We start from the raw sequence: 17,615 nt of genomic DNA, 5'->3' as shown, positions 1-17,615 counted from the left end.
ACATCTTACAATGGGATATCCTTAGCTGATCTCCTTGTCCTATGCCAATTTTACTAACCTTTCAAGATCCTGCTTTCATCCCAGCTCCTTCATGAAAGCCTTCCCTGAATCCTGCAGCCCGCAGCAGCAATGTCTCAGTCCTCAAAACTAGCTTATGCATCATGCGTCTTTAGTAACAGTCCATTGTGCCGGGCACACCGCTACGCAAAGTAAGGCGCCTAAGAAATATTTGCTAAATGACTGATTGACGGACTGCATGAATGAATGAATGAATGAATGAATGAAGGGTGCAACCCCAGTTGATGGCTCTGTTCATTTTAAATGGACTTTGGCGTCTTGGCCCGTTACCTTCTTTGACAGCACTGGTCCCTCTCTACCGCATTCCTCTTGCTGGCCCGGGAGTGTGTGGATGGACGTGTGGGTGTGTGTGGGCGAAACCTATCTCACTGGATGATGCCTGTCGCTCCCGCAAGTTCAGGATCTCGACAACCCTAGTGATTCAAGTTCAGGGTCCCAACACCCACCCCTTCGGCTGAGGTCGGGCCCCGAGAGACGCTCCAGCGCCGATCGAGTTAAGGCGCGTCGAGACCCGACGCGGGTTGGCGAGGCTGGAAGGGGTGTCTGAGGACTCATAGTAGATCCCTCCGCGCGCAGCCCGGGCCGGCGCTTCTTCCTGCGGGAAACCCCTGGGTGCTGAAGGCGGCGGGGCCTGGCCGCGGCGACAGCGGGGCGGGGTTTGCGGTGGGAGGAGGAGGCCGAGGCGGAAGGACACACGAGGTTGCTTCGCTGCACACCGAAGAAAGTTTCAGCCAAACTTCGGGCGGCGGCTGAGGCGGCGGCCCAAGAGCGGCGGGCTTGGGGTGCAGGGAGTGGAGGCACGGAAGCCCGAGCTTCGGGGCGCAGCGCTAGGCCGTGAGCGGCAGAAGCAGGAGGAGAAGAGAAAAAAGTGGGGGCTCCTCTGTCGGGACCCCCTCCCCATGTGGATCTGCCCAGGCGGCGGCGGCGGCGGAGGAGGCGACCGAGAAGATGCCCGCCCTGCGCCCCGCTCCGTTGTGGGCGCTGCTGGCACTGTGGCTGTGCCGCGCGACCCCCGCGCTTGGTGAGTATCGGGGCGTGGGGTGCTGTCCCCTGCGCCCCGTTCCATGCCCCTCCGGCCAGGCCCGGCCGGCCACCTGGGGCGACCCTTCGCACCCTTCAGTCCTCCACTCTGCGAGAAGGCCGGGCTCGCCGTCGGCGTGGAGTGAGGCCACTTAGTTCCTAAAGTTTGGACATCATCGCCCCCCCGCCCCTCCCTGGGCGCACCCCCTCCCCCGCGCTCCTCGCCGCCTCCTGCTCCCCTCTGCCGGTAGCCGCACGCACGCCTCCTCGGCCGGAGGCGGGCAGCAAGTCTCAGAAACTCCCTTTCTGGAGCACTTGAGTTCGGGGAGTTGGGCAGTTTTGCCCACTTTGCTCCGCGTTTCCTGGGGTCGAGGGAGAGCCAAGGGCGGGCTGCCCGGGACAGCCATCGCCGGCCGCGGAGCGCAGATGGGCTGAGCGGAGGAATGCCAGATCCTGGCGTGGAGGGAGCGGGGGCAGGGCCTCCAAGGCCAACGGCTTACACCTTCACAGCCAGACTTAGCTTTGCTAAGAGGAGGCCCACAGTCTGAGTGGGTGGGTTTGGTTTGGATGGGGACAGGGTTTTGCGGCGCGCCTGAGTTCTGACACTCAGAATCCACGGTCCCCATGAATCCGGTGTAAAGTTTTGCTCGAGTCTTAGAAAGGTGGAGGCAGGAGCAGTAGGAAAACTGGTGTGGGTGCTTGCTGAGCCACATGATTTAAAAATCTCCACGGCTGTTATTCTTTCCGAGGCGCAGAGCTCGGGCGCTGTTTCAGAGTCTGTGTCCAGCCCCAGGAATGTGGTGTGACGATCACCAACTCCTCCAACCTGGCAGCAGCTTTTGCTGTTCTTTTGGCATGGTTGGAGGTGGGGCGGGGGCGGGTGAGGAACAGTGGATACGTTAATTCAAAGTGGTGCCTTCGAAAGCTTCTTTATGGTTGGATATTTGCAACAGTCTTTCTGAACACGGTTGGATCAAGGAAAGGAAATCGAATCATATCTTACCCATCCCACCCACACTCTTAGATTGCAGATTTCTTCAGACTGTTTAGTGGAAAGAGCTTGGGCTTTGGAGTTCTGCTCTTTAATCCTGGGTTCAAATCCAGCTCTGTTGTATGAACTCACCAATAAAATGGGAATGAAATTACCCAGCTAATAGGATTAATTAAGAGAATGTATATTAAACCCATGGCAGTCAAAAGGTATTCAGAAAGTCCTTTCGGGGCAGGGCTGTGTTTTATTTTTTTTTTGAACTCTCTGCTTCCAGTGGGATGGTGGCTTGTGCATGTTTGTTGAACTGAAAGGGGCCCCTTCTTTTCCTAGCCTAATCTGAAGGAAGATTTTTACCCTTACCAAGAAAACTAGTACATGATCTATGTCTCTTTGCAAAGAGAAAGTTATGAAGATGAGCTTCAGAAAACTTTGCTCTTTGTTCATTGTTAACAGACAGTCGACATGCCAATCACAGATGTTTAAAAGACATCAAGGTTATTTATCACAGTGCTGGGTTGTTCAACACCAAGCAGATCCTTCTTGGAAAGTTCAAATTCCATATACCTCTGGGTCCCTCAGAATTTCAGAAGTGGGCTAGGATGCTGTGTGATGATGAACCAAAGCTCTTGTTTCAGAAGCGTTTAACAAAACACATATGATAGTATTTTTGCCTTTCCTTTTTCTTTGAGTGAAAGCTCTAGTATAAGTGTAAATTTAGGATAGAGAGGAGTATAAACAATGGGCTAGTCCGGGGTTATAATCCTTGGTCTACCATTATCTTGTTTTAGTAAATAATTTAATCTTCATGGTCTGTTGTCTCATCTATGGAAGAGAACCAAAGAGATCACTTACTTTAGAGAGTTGGAGGGAATAATAAATATGTTTGCAAAGCGATTTGCTAAATTAAGTGTTTAACGATGAGACAGATGTCAGAAATAGGATTACTCAGACACACAAGGTTTCTCTCATTCTAGGACCTATGCTTCTGCACTGATGAGGTATTGCTCTTACTAGCTAGCTTTTAGGTGGACAAGTCGAGCGTTAGTTTTAGCTCAAAGGACAGGATTTAGGTATTCTGATTTTTAGACAGGTGTTCTTCAGATGCTAAACTACACAAAAATAGAAGAGATTAAAAAACCTGTTTATTGGTACAAATCTTGAATCTTTTCAGAGTCCAGTAGTGAAAGCTTCTTGAATCTTCTCAATTTATTATCATTGTGTTTTGCCAAGGTACCAATTATAACACACCCTTCCAAACTTTTGAGTGTTCCTGTATTTGGCTAGTGGCCAATTGTTAATTTAAACATCGCTGAGTTCCTAAGGCAAGGAGCTGTCAACCCATCTGTCTGATTGTCTAAACAGCTATCAAGACCACCCCTTGCTCCTTGTTTTCTTTTGCTTTGCAATGGGAAGTGACTCCCTGGTTTTGCTGCCTGCTAGATGATTTCTCAGTTGAATTCTTCTCTTGCTTTTAAAAAAATCACAAATTGTTTTTTCCTTTAGATGGAGATAAAACTTACCCTAAAACTGTTTTCCTTTTTCTTCTTGTTCTCTCTGTATTGTTATTATTTCTTTTTGGGGAGGAGGGATGAAGGAGAGTGGTTTCTTTCTTTTTTTTTTTTAGTCTCTCTTTTCTTTTTCCTGATTTTTTGATCCTAAAAAATACTTACCACATCTTTTGGGCATCTCCCTGTGCCATTCCCACTCTACTGTCTCTTCTGTGGGCTTCTTATAGCATAGAGGAGTAACTTTCGGTTCACCTGACCTATAGCTGCTGACATCAGGACCCTTAGAAAATGTTTAAGTTCGATGGGATATGCTTGGATGCTTCAGAGCAGCCTTACAATACATTTTAAAAATATCACACCCGCAGAAATTCTATTTTGCCCACAAAATTTGCATTGATCTAGTTCCCACTCTCCAATGCCATTCCTAGTGGTCTTCCTCCTTACCCTGTCCACTGCAGTAGAACAAAGCTCCACATCCTGGCTGCATCAAAATCAGCTGGGGTGCTTTTGGTACAGTGGATCTGAGATTCTGTATTTTTCAAGGTTTACAGGTGATTCTGATACAGTAACTTGGTTGGAACTCAATGATATTTCATTATTCTGCCTTCAGGTGTGTATATGGGGTCTTTCCTTTTTAATTTTGATAATTTCCAGAATGGACTGAACCTTAATCAGCCATTCCAGTATTTAACCCTTCTGACTCCCAGAGATTTTTAAAATTGCCAGCATAAAAGCTATAGAGTATAATGCTATTTCTTCTTGTTCATCTGGGCACGGTGGGTCCACATTTTCTGTTTAGAAGGGCTTCATATATTTGCAGGATATTATTATAAACTGCCTCCTCCCTTTCTTTTCTCTTTTTCTTCAAGCTTCATTCATATGTATCATTTTTGGACAGTTTGTCTATTGGTCCTTAACGGTTTTAGAGCGAAAAATTCTAAGCAATGGTTTGAATGAGAATATAATCAGAGATTTTACATTATACTGTGTGTACAGTGCTTATTTAAGTGCTTCTTTTCTTGACATCTCTGTCTGGATGCTGCAACTTGAACCTTTTATTTTACTCCCACCCTTTCCTTATTCTCCTTCTCTCTTCTTTCCTTTCTCTGCAAATGACTTGAAACCAAAGGGTTTTCTTTTCCTCTACTTTTCTTTCTTATCGGGCTACCATATGAATTATATTTTGGGCAGATCACTGGACTAGAAGCCAGAAGACCAGAATTCTCCTCCAGGTCAGTTATTAATTAGTCTTGTGCTGTTGCTGGAGGGGCACTGCTTTGGTCCTCCGTTTGCTCAGGCACTTTGTTCATAATCACTGAGCCAAGACTAGAGTCGAGACTAGAATTTCTCTCTTCTGGTCCTCACTCTAGTGCCTCGTCCATTCTCCACACCACTTCCATCTCTTGTACAAATGAGCTCATGTACACAAAAATACTTAGAACTTCCTCAAGTGCTTATTGTTACTGTGTGCCTCTTGAGGAAAAGAATTGTGTCTTTTCAGTTTATATTCTAATGCCCTCCCCCCCTTGTACCTAGTATGGTGCCTTGGCATCTAATTGGCACTCAATAAATATTTGTTTAATTGAACAATTACTTTTAGTCATTTTCTTATTCTGGACTACTGTGATACTTCAAGTCAGTTTTTTAAAAGACAGTATTTGCAAGAGTTATTGTTTACCTTACATTTGGGGGAAAAAACAAATTTTTCCCTTCCCCAGATGTTTTATTTAAACTTGCCATTTTGAATTTCCCTCTTTGTGTGTGTGTGTGTGTGTGTGTGTGTGTGTGTGTGTGTGTAGTTTCTTCTCTCTCTCTTTTTTTTTTCTGATCACTTCTGACCTTCATAAAGGTCACTTTTACTTTGGAATTTAACCTCAAAGGTGCTGGCATCCACCCCCAGCCTCTCACTTGAGTTACTTCTACTGCTTCCTGTGTTACTATATTACTATGGCAGCAATTTCTATTATTTTGTCCAGAGTTGCCACACCTTACTGTAATTTGGACATTTTGGGGACTCTTGGAATATAGTGTTTTTAAAATTAGAATTAAGAAAATTTTTTTTATTTTATATTGGAGTGTAGTTGATTAACAATGATGTGTTAGTTGCAGGTGTACAGCAAAGTGATTCAGTTATACCCATCCAAGTATCCTTTCTTTTTCAGATTCTTTTCCCATTTAGGTTATTACAGAATATTGAGCTGAGTTCCCTGTGCTATACAGTAGGCCCTTGTGGGTTATCTATTTTAAATATAGCGGTGTGTACATGTCAGTCCCAAACTTAGAATTAACTAAGTTTGTTTAGATGATTATTTTGAGTTTTTTTTTCATCCTGAGCTGGATATTGCAAACTTGTACTAGACTGAGAGGATATTTACCTTAAGTGTATTTGTTTTTTCCCACCAAGAGGGTTCTCTTGAAAACCACCACCACTGACAAGCAACTCTAACAGTGAGACATGATAAATAAATTTTTGTGAGAATCATAGAGTGTGAGCTATCTCCAAAATGAGATTTGTTCCTTGAGGGCAGGGACCATGTCACACACATCCCTTCTCTGACCTGTGCCCAGCATGCAGAGTCAGCTGGGCAGCAGGTCCTGGTTAGAGCACCTGTGACTCCTGCTCTGTCCTCCCCAGCTTTGGGACATTCTGGAAGAGAGCAATGGTGAGTCAGGGGTGTGTCCTTATACTCCTTTCTCCTTTGAAGAGAAAAGATCAGTTGAAGGCTGACCCTACCTACAGACTTTTATGCTATCTCTTTTTATTAATTAACGGGTAGCTGAAATTTTCCTCTTTATTGACTTATGTATTGGGAGGAACTTTAAAAAGTTCACCTAGTCCTATCTTTCCCATGCTGATTCTGATCCTCTTACAACATCCTGGTTAAGATGTAGCTTACCTTTTTTCTCCTTGAACACCTTTTGTGATAGACAGCTCCCTGCCTTCGGAGGCAGATGAGTCTAGATTTGGACAGCTGTAATTCTTAGAAAGATCTTTTTATATTCAGCTGTAATCTGCCTCCTTATGACTTGCCCCCATTGGCATTCTTCTCAGGCATTTGTCTCAGAGTCCTGAGCCCTTTGTGGGTGACAGGGATCCAAAGGTACCCTTTACTGAACTGACAGCCACCCCTCCGTAGAAGGAGTTAAACTCAGTGAGGAGCATAAAGATGATCCTGTCTGGGGTGATTGTTTGGGTTAATCACCTTAGCCCTATGTGTTTTATACTTCCCTGCCCAGAGGGGCACTTGTGGGAGGGAAGCATTTGTTGAGCAGTGTTTCCCTAACCTCTCTTATAATAGGAATACCTGGGGTCTTCTCCTGGAGATTCTGATCCAGTGAGTATGGAATAGTGTCTGGGAATTTGTATATTTAAGAAATAGCTGGGTAATTCTTATACTAGGGAAGTTTTGGAATCACTGCAGAGTGAATCTAGGGAAGCCAAGGGCTTTTTGTTTTGTTTTTGTTTGTTTGTTTATTCTTTAATAGTGCTAGAGGTGGGTTGCTTTGACTTGGTCCTGTGGTCATTTTCTTCCCCTGCTTCTTACGGAATGCCTAGCTCACCAGGGAGAAGGAAGCTGCTCTGGTGTCCCCATAAGGCTAGTAAAGTTGTTTTGTTGTAAAAAAAAAAAAGTTTTTTTGTGATCTATCCAAAGTCTTAGGACTGCCATGTGTGTGTCATGTATGACTTTGGTGGAAGCCTCCTTATCCCTCCATCAGAATGTTACCTGAGATACCAGAATACTTAAAAGTTCCACAGACTTTTTGGTGTCCGTTAAGGAATTCTGTCCTCAGCCCTTGTGAATGATGCTGTCTTTGAGGATGTCTGCTTTGTTAACCTATGAACACATGTCTGGTGCAGGGATTTCCCTCAGATATGTTAGTGCAAAAAGATATAAAGGTCACTCTTTTCAGGCAGTCCTGCTTTGGTGGGGTGTCTGGGCTGCTGCAGCGAATGGAACAAGGAAGGGAGAATAAAGGAGGAATGGAGGACCTCTTGAGCAGAACTGAGCAGTCTGCAAGAAGGGGCCCAGGAGTGCTCCTCTGATAAAGACACTTGGTCTTGCTGTTCTTTTTTTTTTTTTTTTTTTTTTGCGGTACGCGGGCCTCTCACTGTTGTGGCCTCTCCCGTTGCGGAGCAACAGGCTCCAGACGCGCAGGCTCAGCGGCCATGGCTCACAGGCCCAGCCGCTCCGCAGCATGTGGGATCTTCCCGGACCAGGGCACGAACCCCTGTCCCCTGCATCGGCAGGCGGACTCTCAACCACTGCGCCACCAGGGAAGCCCTGGTCTTGCTGTTCTTGATAGGAAGAAGGAAGTGGCTTCAGATCTGAACGGATATGCTTATGGCCTCTGGATGGGACAAACAGCAGTGCTCGTTGGCAGTGGTAGGAAGTTGGCTGTAGGTCTGTTCTTCCTTTTCTCCTCTCCTTTTTGAAGGGAGGACCAGCTTTGTGGCAGAAAATACATTGTGACTTTAAAAAGAATAGTAAAGCCAAGAAGGTGGGATGAAAAGCCATAGCTAGGAATGAGCAAAGCAAAGCAATTATTGTATTAATTTACTTATATATGTAAATATATGTTTCTATATAATACTCTAGTAGGAGCCCTAGCTATATTGGCTCTAAGATTTATTGCCTGTGTAGCTCTCCTGTCTTAGTGGTGTGTTGTCATCCTTAATTTGTGTGTTTTCCTTAGTATCATGTGGTAGGGAGGACAGGGTATTTTACTTTTCTAGCTGTGTGGGAATCACTGACTAAATGGAAGACAGAGTCCTGCCCCCAAGGAGCTGACATCATCAGGGAGACAAGACAGATGAGCACACAAAATTAGGAACCTGAAGTAGAGTTATTTAGTAACTTATCTACACTCTCTGAGAGCAGTTTCCTGTAGTCAGGGTGACTAAGAGCTGTAGGGTCTGAGGGAGGAAACTCTAGGACCACCAGGGAACGGCGACCCCCAGCTCACCCCTGCTGGGCTTGTCTGCTGTTCTCTTTCTCTGTTGGAATTCAGGAGTATCAAAACTTGACTGGGAAATGACAAAGACCCCTTGTTTGGTGGGGGTGTAAATATAAATTTGGCACCTGCTGTGGTGTCTTAGTGGGTTTGTGGTGAGAGAGAGGGCTGTGTTCTCAGTCTTGGATGCTGACTGAGCCTGATCTAGGACAAGTTAAGGTGGAAGGGGCTCCTTTGGAAGATCGAGTTCTCAGTGGCAGTAGCTGAAGGAACTTCTCATCACAGTCAGGCAATGACTGAGGTGTAGTGTGGACACACCCCGAGTTGCTGCCTCAGGTGGCATTGATTAATCATGCTAACATCTCCCTCACCCTCTTGTGCTTGTCTTGGCAAAACCCTGTCCTGCTAGCCCCTCAAAGTTTGGGGTTTACTAGATGATTGGACAAACTCTTGGGGGGTCATTTTACTGTCCCTTGCCACTCTTGAACTGCAGGTGGGTTACCGTGTTCCAGTTCTGGTGCCCTTGCTCTCCTAGTCAGGCGGTGAGGGGCCTGTGTCTCTCTTCCCAGTGGACTGGAGCACCTTCCCCAGAGGCCTCTAGGGCAGTTTCTGGTCTTCAAGTCATTTCCTTCTGCAGGATATTGGCAGTGACTCTGGTTCTTTGAATGCCTCAGCCAAACGTCGTGCCAAGGTGGACTCATCATCTCACAAAGACAGGTTGGATCTGTGGGTGTTGCAGAACCTGTTTCTGGGTTAAGGGTAGCGCTCCCACCCTCATATATTTATTCATATGAAGAAAGCGTGTGTGTATTTTGTGAGGTAAGGAAAACATGATGATAATATTTTGATTGGAGTCAGATATTGTCTCCCTAATAGTCTGTTGTCTTTTAACAAATAGTATCCCATTAAAATACGGTTTTGCTTGCTGACTAAAGTGTTGTACAAGAAGCTGTGGTTACATTCTAAAGTATACTACCTTGTTCAGAGGCAGGTGCCTTTTTAAGGTGTTGTTTGCTTCTTTTTCATCTCTTTTTACTCTCATCTCGCTTTTGTGAGGAGATTCTGGGAGGCTTTTAAACCTCAAAGATTAAATAGCCTATTTTAACTAGTACCTAACAGGGAGAGGTTGTTGTGTTGGCATACTTATCCAACATTCAAATAAGAAAAATTGAGAACTATTTATACACTAATATGTTCTGTGGAGTTTATGAATATGAATAATAAGAAAACTAGATAGTGCTAATTTGTTAACTTCTCTAAAGGGTTAATGTGGTATGCTGCAAAGAAACTTTTGTTTAATTCTCTGCTTTCACATGCTTTTGTTTGTCTCTAAAGTGTGGAGACTCATTGAAGTTTGAGGACATTATGTTTTGATTATTACTTTTTACTATGTTTTCTTTGCAGAGAATACGCCTTTACTTATTTGCTATATCTTTTAAAATTGGAAACATGAAGGGTATTTACCTTATTACAACATCTAAAGCACTTTCTAATCTTTATGAGGATTATTAGAGAAAAAAACACATTTGTAAATCATGCAAGTTTTGGATGTTACTATATAAAGTAAGTAACAATATGTCATGGCTCCTGTGACATAAACTTTCTAAGACATTTAAGGAAAATGGTTGTAACTGAAAACAAACATTGTTACATTTTAAGGTAGGGTTGCATAGCAACAGAATTATTCCTTATGTTTACATGTAATTAACTCATATTTATACTTTGTTGATTTTCTATGGCACCTTTATAAGATTTCTTTTTGGGAGGGGGTTTTGAAGTAATTACATTTAAAGGTGGTTAAGGACCTTTGAAAAGTATAGGAAAGTGTAAGAAAAATCCACAGTCTTAACCACTGTTAATATTTTGGTGTACATCATTTGGTCTTTTTATCTACTCTTAGTTTTAAAAATTGTATATTTATAATGTATATACAATTTTCTGTTCTGCCTTTCTTTGGTGATTTCTCCTTTGCTTTGGTTGCATATTTGGCTCCATCTTTTTTTTTTTTTCTATATAAATGACACTGATCTTCTTTATACAAAAATTTCCCTCTTTAGGATTTTTCCGTTAAGCTAGATTTCCAGAAGAGAAATTACTATCTCAAAGAGAGTTATTTTTAAAAATTGGGAAATAGAATTTTTTAAACAGAAAAACGTAAGAGAAAATTAAAATCTCCAATAATCCTGTCACCTCCAATCAAAACCCACACTTGCTATTTTGTTATATTTCATACAGTTTTGTTTCTGTGTCTCTTACTATAATTAGGACTTTAACATATTACAGTTTTACCATATACTTCTGCACCACTTAAAATATTGTGAACATTTTCCCATATATAAATATTTCTTTCTTTATTTTATTTTTTTCTTTCTTCCTTTTCATTGAGTATAGTTGATTTACAATATTGTGTTAGTTTCTGGTGTACAGCAAAGTGATTCAAAAAGAATATATATATATATAATCTTTTTTCAGATTCTTTTCCATTATAGTTTATTACAAGATATTGAATATACTTCTTGTGTATAAATATTTTTTTAAGAACATGGTTTTAAAGGCTGTGTATTGTTCTATCTGAAGATTCTATTATATTTTATTTAAACTGAAATCTATTCTTAGTTCCCAGTTTTCATGATTTGTAAATAATGCTGTGATGAACATTCTTATATGTAAATCTTGATAGGAATATTTATTTTCTTAACATAAATTCCAAGAAGTCAAATTATTGTATTAAAGAGTATGGATCTTTGTGTGGCTTTTGATATATACTGCCAAATTTCCTTCCATATAGTTTGACCAAGTTATACTTCTATCAGCAGAATATGAGACTCTCAGTGTTTCCAGCCATTGTCAACACTAGTTTTTATTTTTACAACTCTTTACCAATTGGGTAAGTGGTAAGTGTTACCTCATCTTAATTGGTCCCTCTGCTTACAGTGATGTTGAATGTTTTTCATATGGCCAGTAGCCATTTGTATTGCCTTTTCTTTTAATTTATTTATTTTGATATATTGTGTCTTTTATTCATCAAGGTATTTAGTTTTTGGTTACTGATTTAAAATATTTCTTTAAATATTAAAGGTATTATCTCTTTGTCTATCTTAAATGTGTCAAAACATGTATGGACATGTTAAACTACATAATATCAAATTGCTACCAATATTGATATCAAAAATTTATTTGATAGGTTTTTAAAAAATCTTTTGATTTCTAATGTGCTTGGTCAATTTTCTATGTATTTGTTAACTGGTATTTTCTGTAATTACTTTAAATTTCTAATCTGACTGTATCATAAATCAACAAGCTGTCAGTTTTATGTGCCCAGAAAATGCATATTTACTTTAATACCTTATAAAAAGATGCTGGAAAAAACCCAGTGTATTCTGGAGCCTGATATGTGATTTTGGGTGGGTAGAGGGTAATCTGCTTCTGTGTTGTCTTCTGAGATATCCAAGATCTTGGAAGTGTGTAACATCCCATTAGGCAGGGCTAATATGCACTATTAAATCTGATATTTTGGCCTAATTGATAATTGTGCAATGGTCTAGCCAGTCAGTTTGGTCGGCCAACAGGATGACTAAGATTCCTTCCCCTCTCCCTTCACCAAATTGATTAGTTGTGGGACAGAACTGACTGAATCAACCTGTTGTTTTGGCACCCCACGAACACCACCTGTTTCTTAGCTTTCTCCCTCCAGCCTCCCACTGCCCTAGTGCAGTGCTGTGTGCGCAGTGGGTAGGAGATCAGTGTTGTTGCTGAAGAATGTTGCAATAAAGAAGAGTAGATTTGCTTTTTTTCTTTTCAAGCTTGTATGTTCTTAAGGCATCCTGCTGCTTTTGGCATAAGAGTTCCAGCTGAACTGCTCTATGTGGCAGCCCTGTAGGTCTTAAGTGTTTGATTCAGAGTAATTTCAGGCAATATTTATGCTTTCTTAAGTATCATTGGAATTTACTGGGCTGTTTGTTTGCCAGCTATTACCATATTTAGCATGAGGAGACCTGGGGAACAAGGACATTTCTGACCAACCAAAGAAGGATACCTCTCTGAAAGATTGCAACTTTTTTTTTTTTTTTTTTAAGGTGTGGTTAAGAGAAAGCCAGTTAGATTCCAGTTTGTGTCCCCGGTTTTTCCCCCAGCCACAAAATTAACTTACGGATGGGAAAAGAGGCTTGATAGTGAAGCTCTTTCTCATCCTGAAGTCTAATACTGTTTCTGGGAGGAAATTAGAGAATTCTTACGCCTGGACTGTGCACTGAGAGGCTTAATCAGCAGGTGAAGTTGCTGATTGAAAACATAGGTTAATGGATGTTTATTCTCATCTTTCCTCTTGAAGGCTTATTACTTTTCTGCTTTGTCATGATCTGAATTTATTTTGGCCCAATCCTTTTCTCCATCCTACTTTTGGGATTATCAGCCTTCCCTCTATGGCTTAAAATTTCTCTGCCTCAGTTTTTCCATTTTAAAGATGAAGATAGTATTTGAAAGGACCATTCGATACAATTAACATAAAACGTAAAACAACCCTAACATTTACATAGCAATGCAGAGTTTACAGAACACTCTTACACAATTGCCTCCTTTAATCTTTACAAAATCTTGGTTGAAACTGAGCCTCTGAGGGGTTAGTTGGCTTGTATACCATTGTTTAGCCCTAGATAATAAGTAACAGAGCTGGGACTTAAATTTGTGGTTTGACTTTTAAAACCTCAGCTTTTTTAAAAAAATTGCTTAATTCTTACTATGTGTCCGTCCTTCTCCTAGGGGCTTTACGTATATTTCCTCATTTAATTCGTGTGGCTATCCTTTGGGGTAGACAGTAATTAGCTATATTACAGGTACGGAAATCGGAGCTTAGATTAGCAGCTTTGGGTGTTGGGGCCAATCATGTGGTTAGTGAGGGATGGAGCCAGGATTCAGACCTCTGGCTCTAGGGCCTCTGCAGTCAGCCATGGCACTTTCTGTACATTCACACGATTACCCCGCACAACAACACTTTGAGATGGGGAGTAGGGGAAACTGAGACCTGCAACATGCTCAGGATAATGGAGTTAGTAAGTGGCAGGTTTGGAATTGATTGATTGACTGACTGATTGTTTTGGTCTATTTGTCTCCCTAACCCTTACTCATTCTAGTACACTGAAAATGCATGATTTTCATCATAGGTTCTCTGAATGTAGGAGCCAGCTGTTAGGAATCATTTGTACCTTCTGAATAAATGGGTTGATTTTAGTTGACTAAGGGCCCTGGGCTTCTCTCAATTGATTTCTATCATAAGGACAAGCAGACTGAATTTGGGTTGAGAAGAGGGGAGTTTCCATTAAGGATGTCTTTAAGCCAGAATGGGCCACTGCTATGAGCTCCTCAGAAGCCTGCTCTCAAGAGCAATGGCCCAACTCCTAAGGGCTCTGCTTGGGGACATTTCTCTTTGTGTTTTGAGAGACTTCTCTTTGAGAAGGAGTTGTCAGCTTAGAGGGAGAAAGGGTGGGGATACACAGGGCTCTTAACTGACTAGCCCTGTGTCCCTGTTTCTTAAGCACTCTATGCTTAAATTTCATTATTTATAAAATGAAGGTAATAGCAGCATGTAATTGCTAGGGTTGTTATGAGGATTAAATAAGTTAATCAGTGTTATATTTGTAGTGTGGTGCCTGGCACATTGTAATAGTGCAGTGAATAGTAGTTATTGTTGGTGGTGTTATTTTATGTTGCAGTTTAGACTGGCTTTTTGTTGCTTTCACTTTTCTTTAATCCAAAGTGGATGAGTGATTCAGATCCTTGTTGAGAAATAGGAGCTTCATGTTTGCAGCATGTAGATTGTTCACTGGTTTCCCATGAACCTGTAAATATTTAAGGGTATTATATTTGAGTCTGTTCCCTTAATGGGGTATATCTTCAATTTGGAGAATTTGTCTACTATACAAATTGTATTGATAGGTATTAAATCATTTCCCCCTTATTTATTCACCAGACATTTGTGGTTGGATTATGGTTAGTACAGAAACTGTGATTTTTCTGAGGTGTAGCTTTGAGGACAATATCAGGTCCAACACTATTGTTCCCCCCTTTCCTGTGATACGATAAACATCATCATATGCCATCTGGTGTCACCATGCATTTGATGTTTTAATTAGCCTTATAGCACTTAATGGAATCTCTTTGGAATAATAGAAATACCTCATGATCTGTTATTACACCTTTAGGGGCTCCTGGAGATTTTGGGATCTCGGGCTGGGAACCACCCATCTAGTCCATCCTTGTTTTACAGATGAGGAAAGCAAAGCCCAAGTGACTGGCCAGAGGGCCCAGAGCTAGGTCAAGGTTGGGGCCAGAATCCAAGCTCTCGTTTTCTAGTCAAGTGATCTCTCCTCTATACTCCTTAGTCGAATGATATATCAGTATGTTGACCCTCTGATTTTTGAAACCTGAAAAGGGAACAGTGAAGGAGTGGGAAGGGTGGGGGAGGAGAGAAGTGTGGCTATATTGTAAATGTCAGTGACAGCAGAGAAAATATTTGCCTGTGAGACCCTGCCTGTCCCTTTGGACTTCTTTGTAGTTAAGACAACCCAGCAGGACTGGAGTCGTTAGTGATTCAGAATTGGATTAGCCAGGACTGGTGGAGTAACTTTCTCAGAAAAGGGTTTCATATTTTAACATTTGTTTCCCATGACAGTTTACTTATTCTCAAGTTTTGGCAGCCTTGAACAAATGGTTGTCAGGTTTTTTGTTTTGTTTTGTTTTAAGACGAAACTCCAAATTTTATTTTGCCAATTTAGTAAACTGTGTTCTACCTACCACTCCCTTCTGCTCCCTCTGTAATTATTTCTAAGACTTTGTTTTTCAGTTGTGGGAGTATTATGAAAGGTTTTCTTTTATGGTCTGAGATATTTATAATTATGTGTAAGCACACTGAAAATGTAAGTGGTGCATATGTTAACTCAGATACCCTTAAAACACTTAAAATATTTCCCAGTAATTTAAATCATCCTGCAAAGGCAGCTGCAGCCACTTACAGTAAAAGAGAGGAGGTATATACTAAGGGTAGCAGCATTTGAAAGTAATTAATGTAGATAAATGTGAATGTCACTTTGGAGGAACTGTATTTGCATGAAAGCTGACGGGGGCATGCTTCTTTATTAATAGAGTGAACGAAACAGACAAAAAACTCTATCCTCATGGAGCTTATAAGAAGTAACAATAGCTTCCATATACTGAGGGTTTATTACGTGACAGATGCCTGGGGAAAAAGTGCTTTATGTGTTTGCTTTAGTCCTCACAGTAGGTGTTATAATTCTTACTTACTGAAAGATTAAGGCATGGTCATCCAGGTCACCCAGTTAGTGATAAAGACCAGGAGCTGGTATAGACCAGGAGCTGGAACCCCCCTTGCCTGACTCCAGAGCTCACACATTTACCCACTATTAAGTGATGCCTTTGTCATTTGGTAGAGTCCTGTAGCCCTACAGATAGTGTAACTTCGGATTTAGTAATATTTTCTGTATTAAATTGACTTAAGTTTTACTCTTCTTAACATCTTACTTCTGAATGAACATTTACATAATGTGAAAATTATTTAAATGTCAAAATTCCATTTTGATGAGTTGCAGTTCTTTCTAAATCGCTTTGAAAATGGGAGGGATGGATTTATATTTGTTGTAATCCAAGGAAAGTTGTTTAGCATTTCTCTCTCTATTACTTCTTGATCTTAAAAGAAATTCTTTAGTAGATTAAGACTAGGAATGAATGTGTAGCTTTTTTAAACGAATAAAAAACATTTTGAAAGTCTGAAAATGGCAATCCAGAGTCCTATTTGTGCCAGCCTTTTAAATTGCAGATAGCTTTTCTTGACTGTGTGCTTGTATTCTTATTGTATCTTTCTGAAAGGGATATAAAAGACCATGTAAAATGATTGGAATGCACATGAAAGTAGACATAGCCAATACTAAAACTGCCCAGTACTAACCTATCTAGGCCTGGGAACTTTGAAATTAACTGTGTGTAGCATTTCTACACATAGTGTTACAGAAAAAGCATGGGGATAACCTTGTCTTTTCTGTGAACATTTTCCTTATTATCTCCTTTGTCACTGAAAATTGATGGTCATCAATACTAATAGATGAGAGAAGTATGTTTGACATCAACAGAATCCCAGATAATCCCTTCTGTTTTAAAATACAGTCTAAACATGCATGATCAGACATGTGGGTCCTTTCAGACGTACTGGACTTTCTCCTTCAGGTTTAGTTGTGTTCAGCTGCCAGTTGAATGGTGAAGGAGAGAACGCCCAGGGATATGAAGCACAATGAGAGGTAAATGACAGTAAAGGCTGATTATTTATGACTTTTAGATACCCTTCCGAATACATTTTGCTGTTTACTTTAGCGTAGCTGGTGAGTTTTGGAACCAGCTAGGCCTGGCTCCAATTCTTGGCTAAGGGTATTGGGCAAGCCACTTAGCTTTTCTAAGTCTCAATTCCCTGATTTATATAATTGTAATAATAGTAATACCTAACTTGCAGGATTGTTTGTAAATATTGGAAACTGCATACTTAACTGCATGGTTCTGGGCACAGAATAGGCACTCAAGTGCAGGGGGCCCCAAAGTTTAAACTTCATTAGTCCCATGGCAATTCCTCCTTTGGAAGATGTAGTCTGGGAATACTTGTCTCTGGACTTCTTGTTTTAATATCTTTTAGTGATTCCCTTTAGACTCTGCTCCACTGCCAAGGCAGGATTATGGATCACCTAAAGAACAGACTAAAGCACTGTCATTTTAGTAATTTAAAGTTTGCAGGATTAATTGTGTGTAAGTTAAAAGCCTTTCTAATACTTTTGTCTGCTCAGTTTGCAGCAACTTGCACCTATCACCTCAGAAGCAATTAGGTTCATAGAAAAAAATTATTTAGTATTTCAAATCAAAGCTGGAGAACTCTTTCAATAAGGAGGATCTACTTGGTTGGCTTATTTGTTTCCATCTTTCACCCCTGAGTCTTCATGGAAATCAGGTTTGAAATGTTAGAAGCAGTTGCCTTTCAGCATTGGGAAAGCTTATCTAATCAGGCATGTGAAGTG

At 41.2% G+C, this 17,615-nt stretch overlaps 1 protein-coding gene across 1 annotated transcript in view; it reads left to right on the top strand.

Moving 5' to 3' along the window:
• Positions 1-796: 796 nt before the first annotated feature.
• The window catches only part of NOTCH2 (notch receptor 2), a 176,883-nt gene continuing 160,064 nt past the window's right edge, over positions 797-17,615 (top strand). The window contains exon 1 of the mRNA XM_007457124.1: positions 797-1,099. Within this exon, the coding sequence (XP_007457186.1) occupies positions 1,027-1,099 (73 nt within the window). The 5' untranslated portion in view covers positions 797-1,026. The remainder of the gene's footprint in view (positions 1,100-17,615) is intronic.

The sequence above is a fragment of the Lipotes vexillifer genome, unplaced genomic scaffold (assembly GCF_000442215.2).
Source record: "Lipotes vexillifer unplaced genomic scaffold, Lipotes_vexillifer_v1.1 scaffold511, whole genome shotgun sequence".
Classification (NCBI taxonomy): domain Eukaryota; kingdom Metazoa; phylum Chordata; class Mammalia; order Artiodactyla; family Lipotidae; genus Lipotes; species Lipotes vexillifer.
This window is presented reverse-complemented; position numbering and strand designations above follow the sequence as displayed.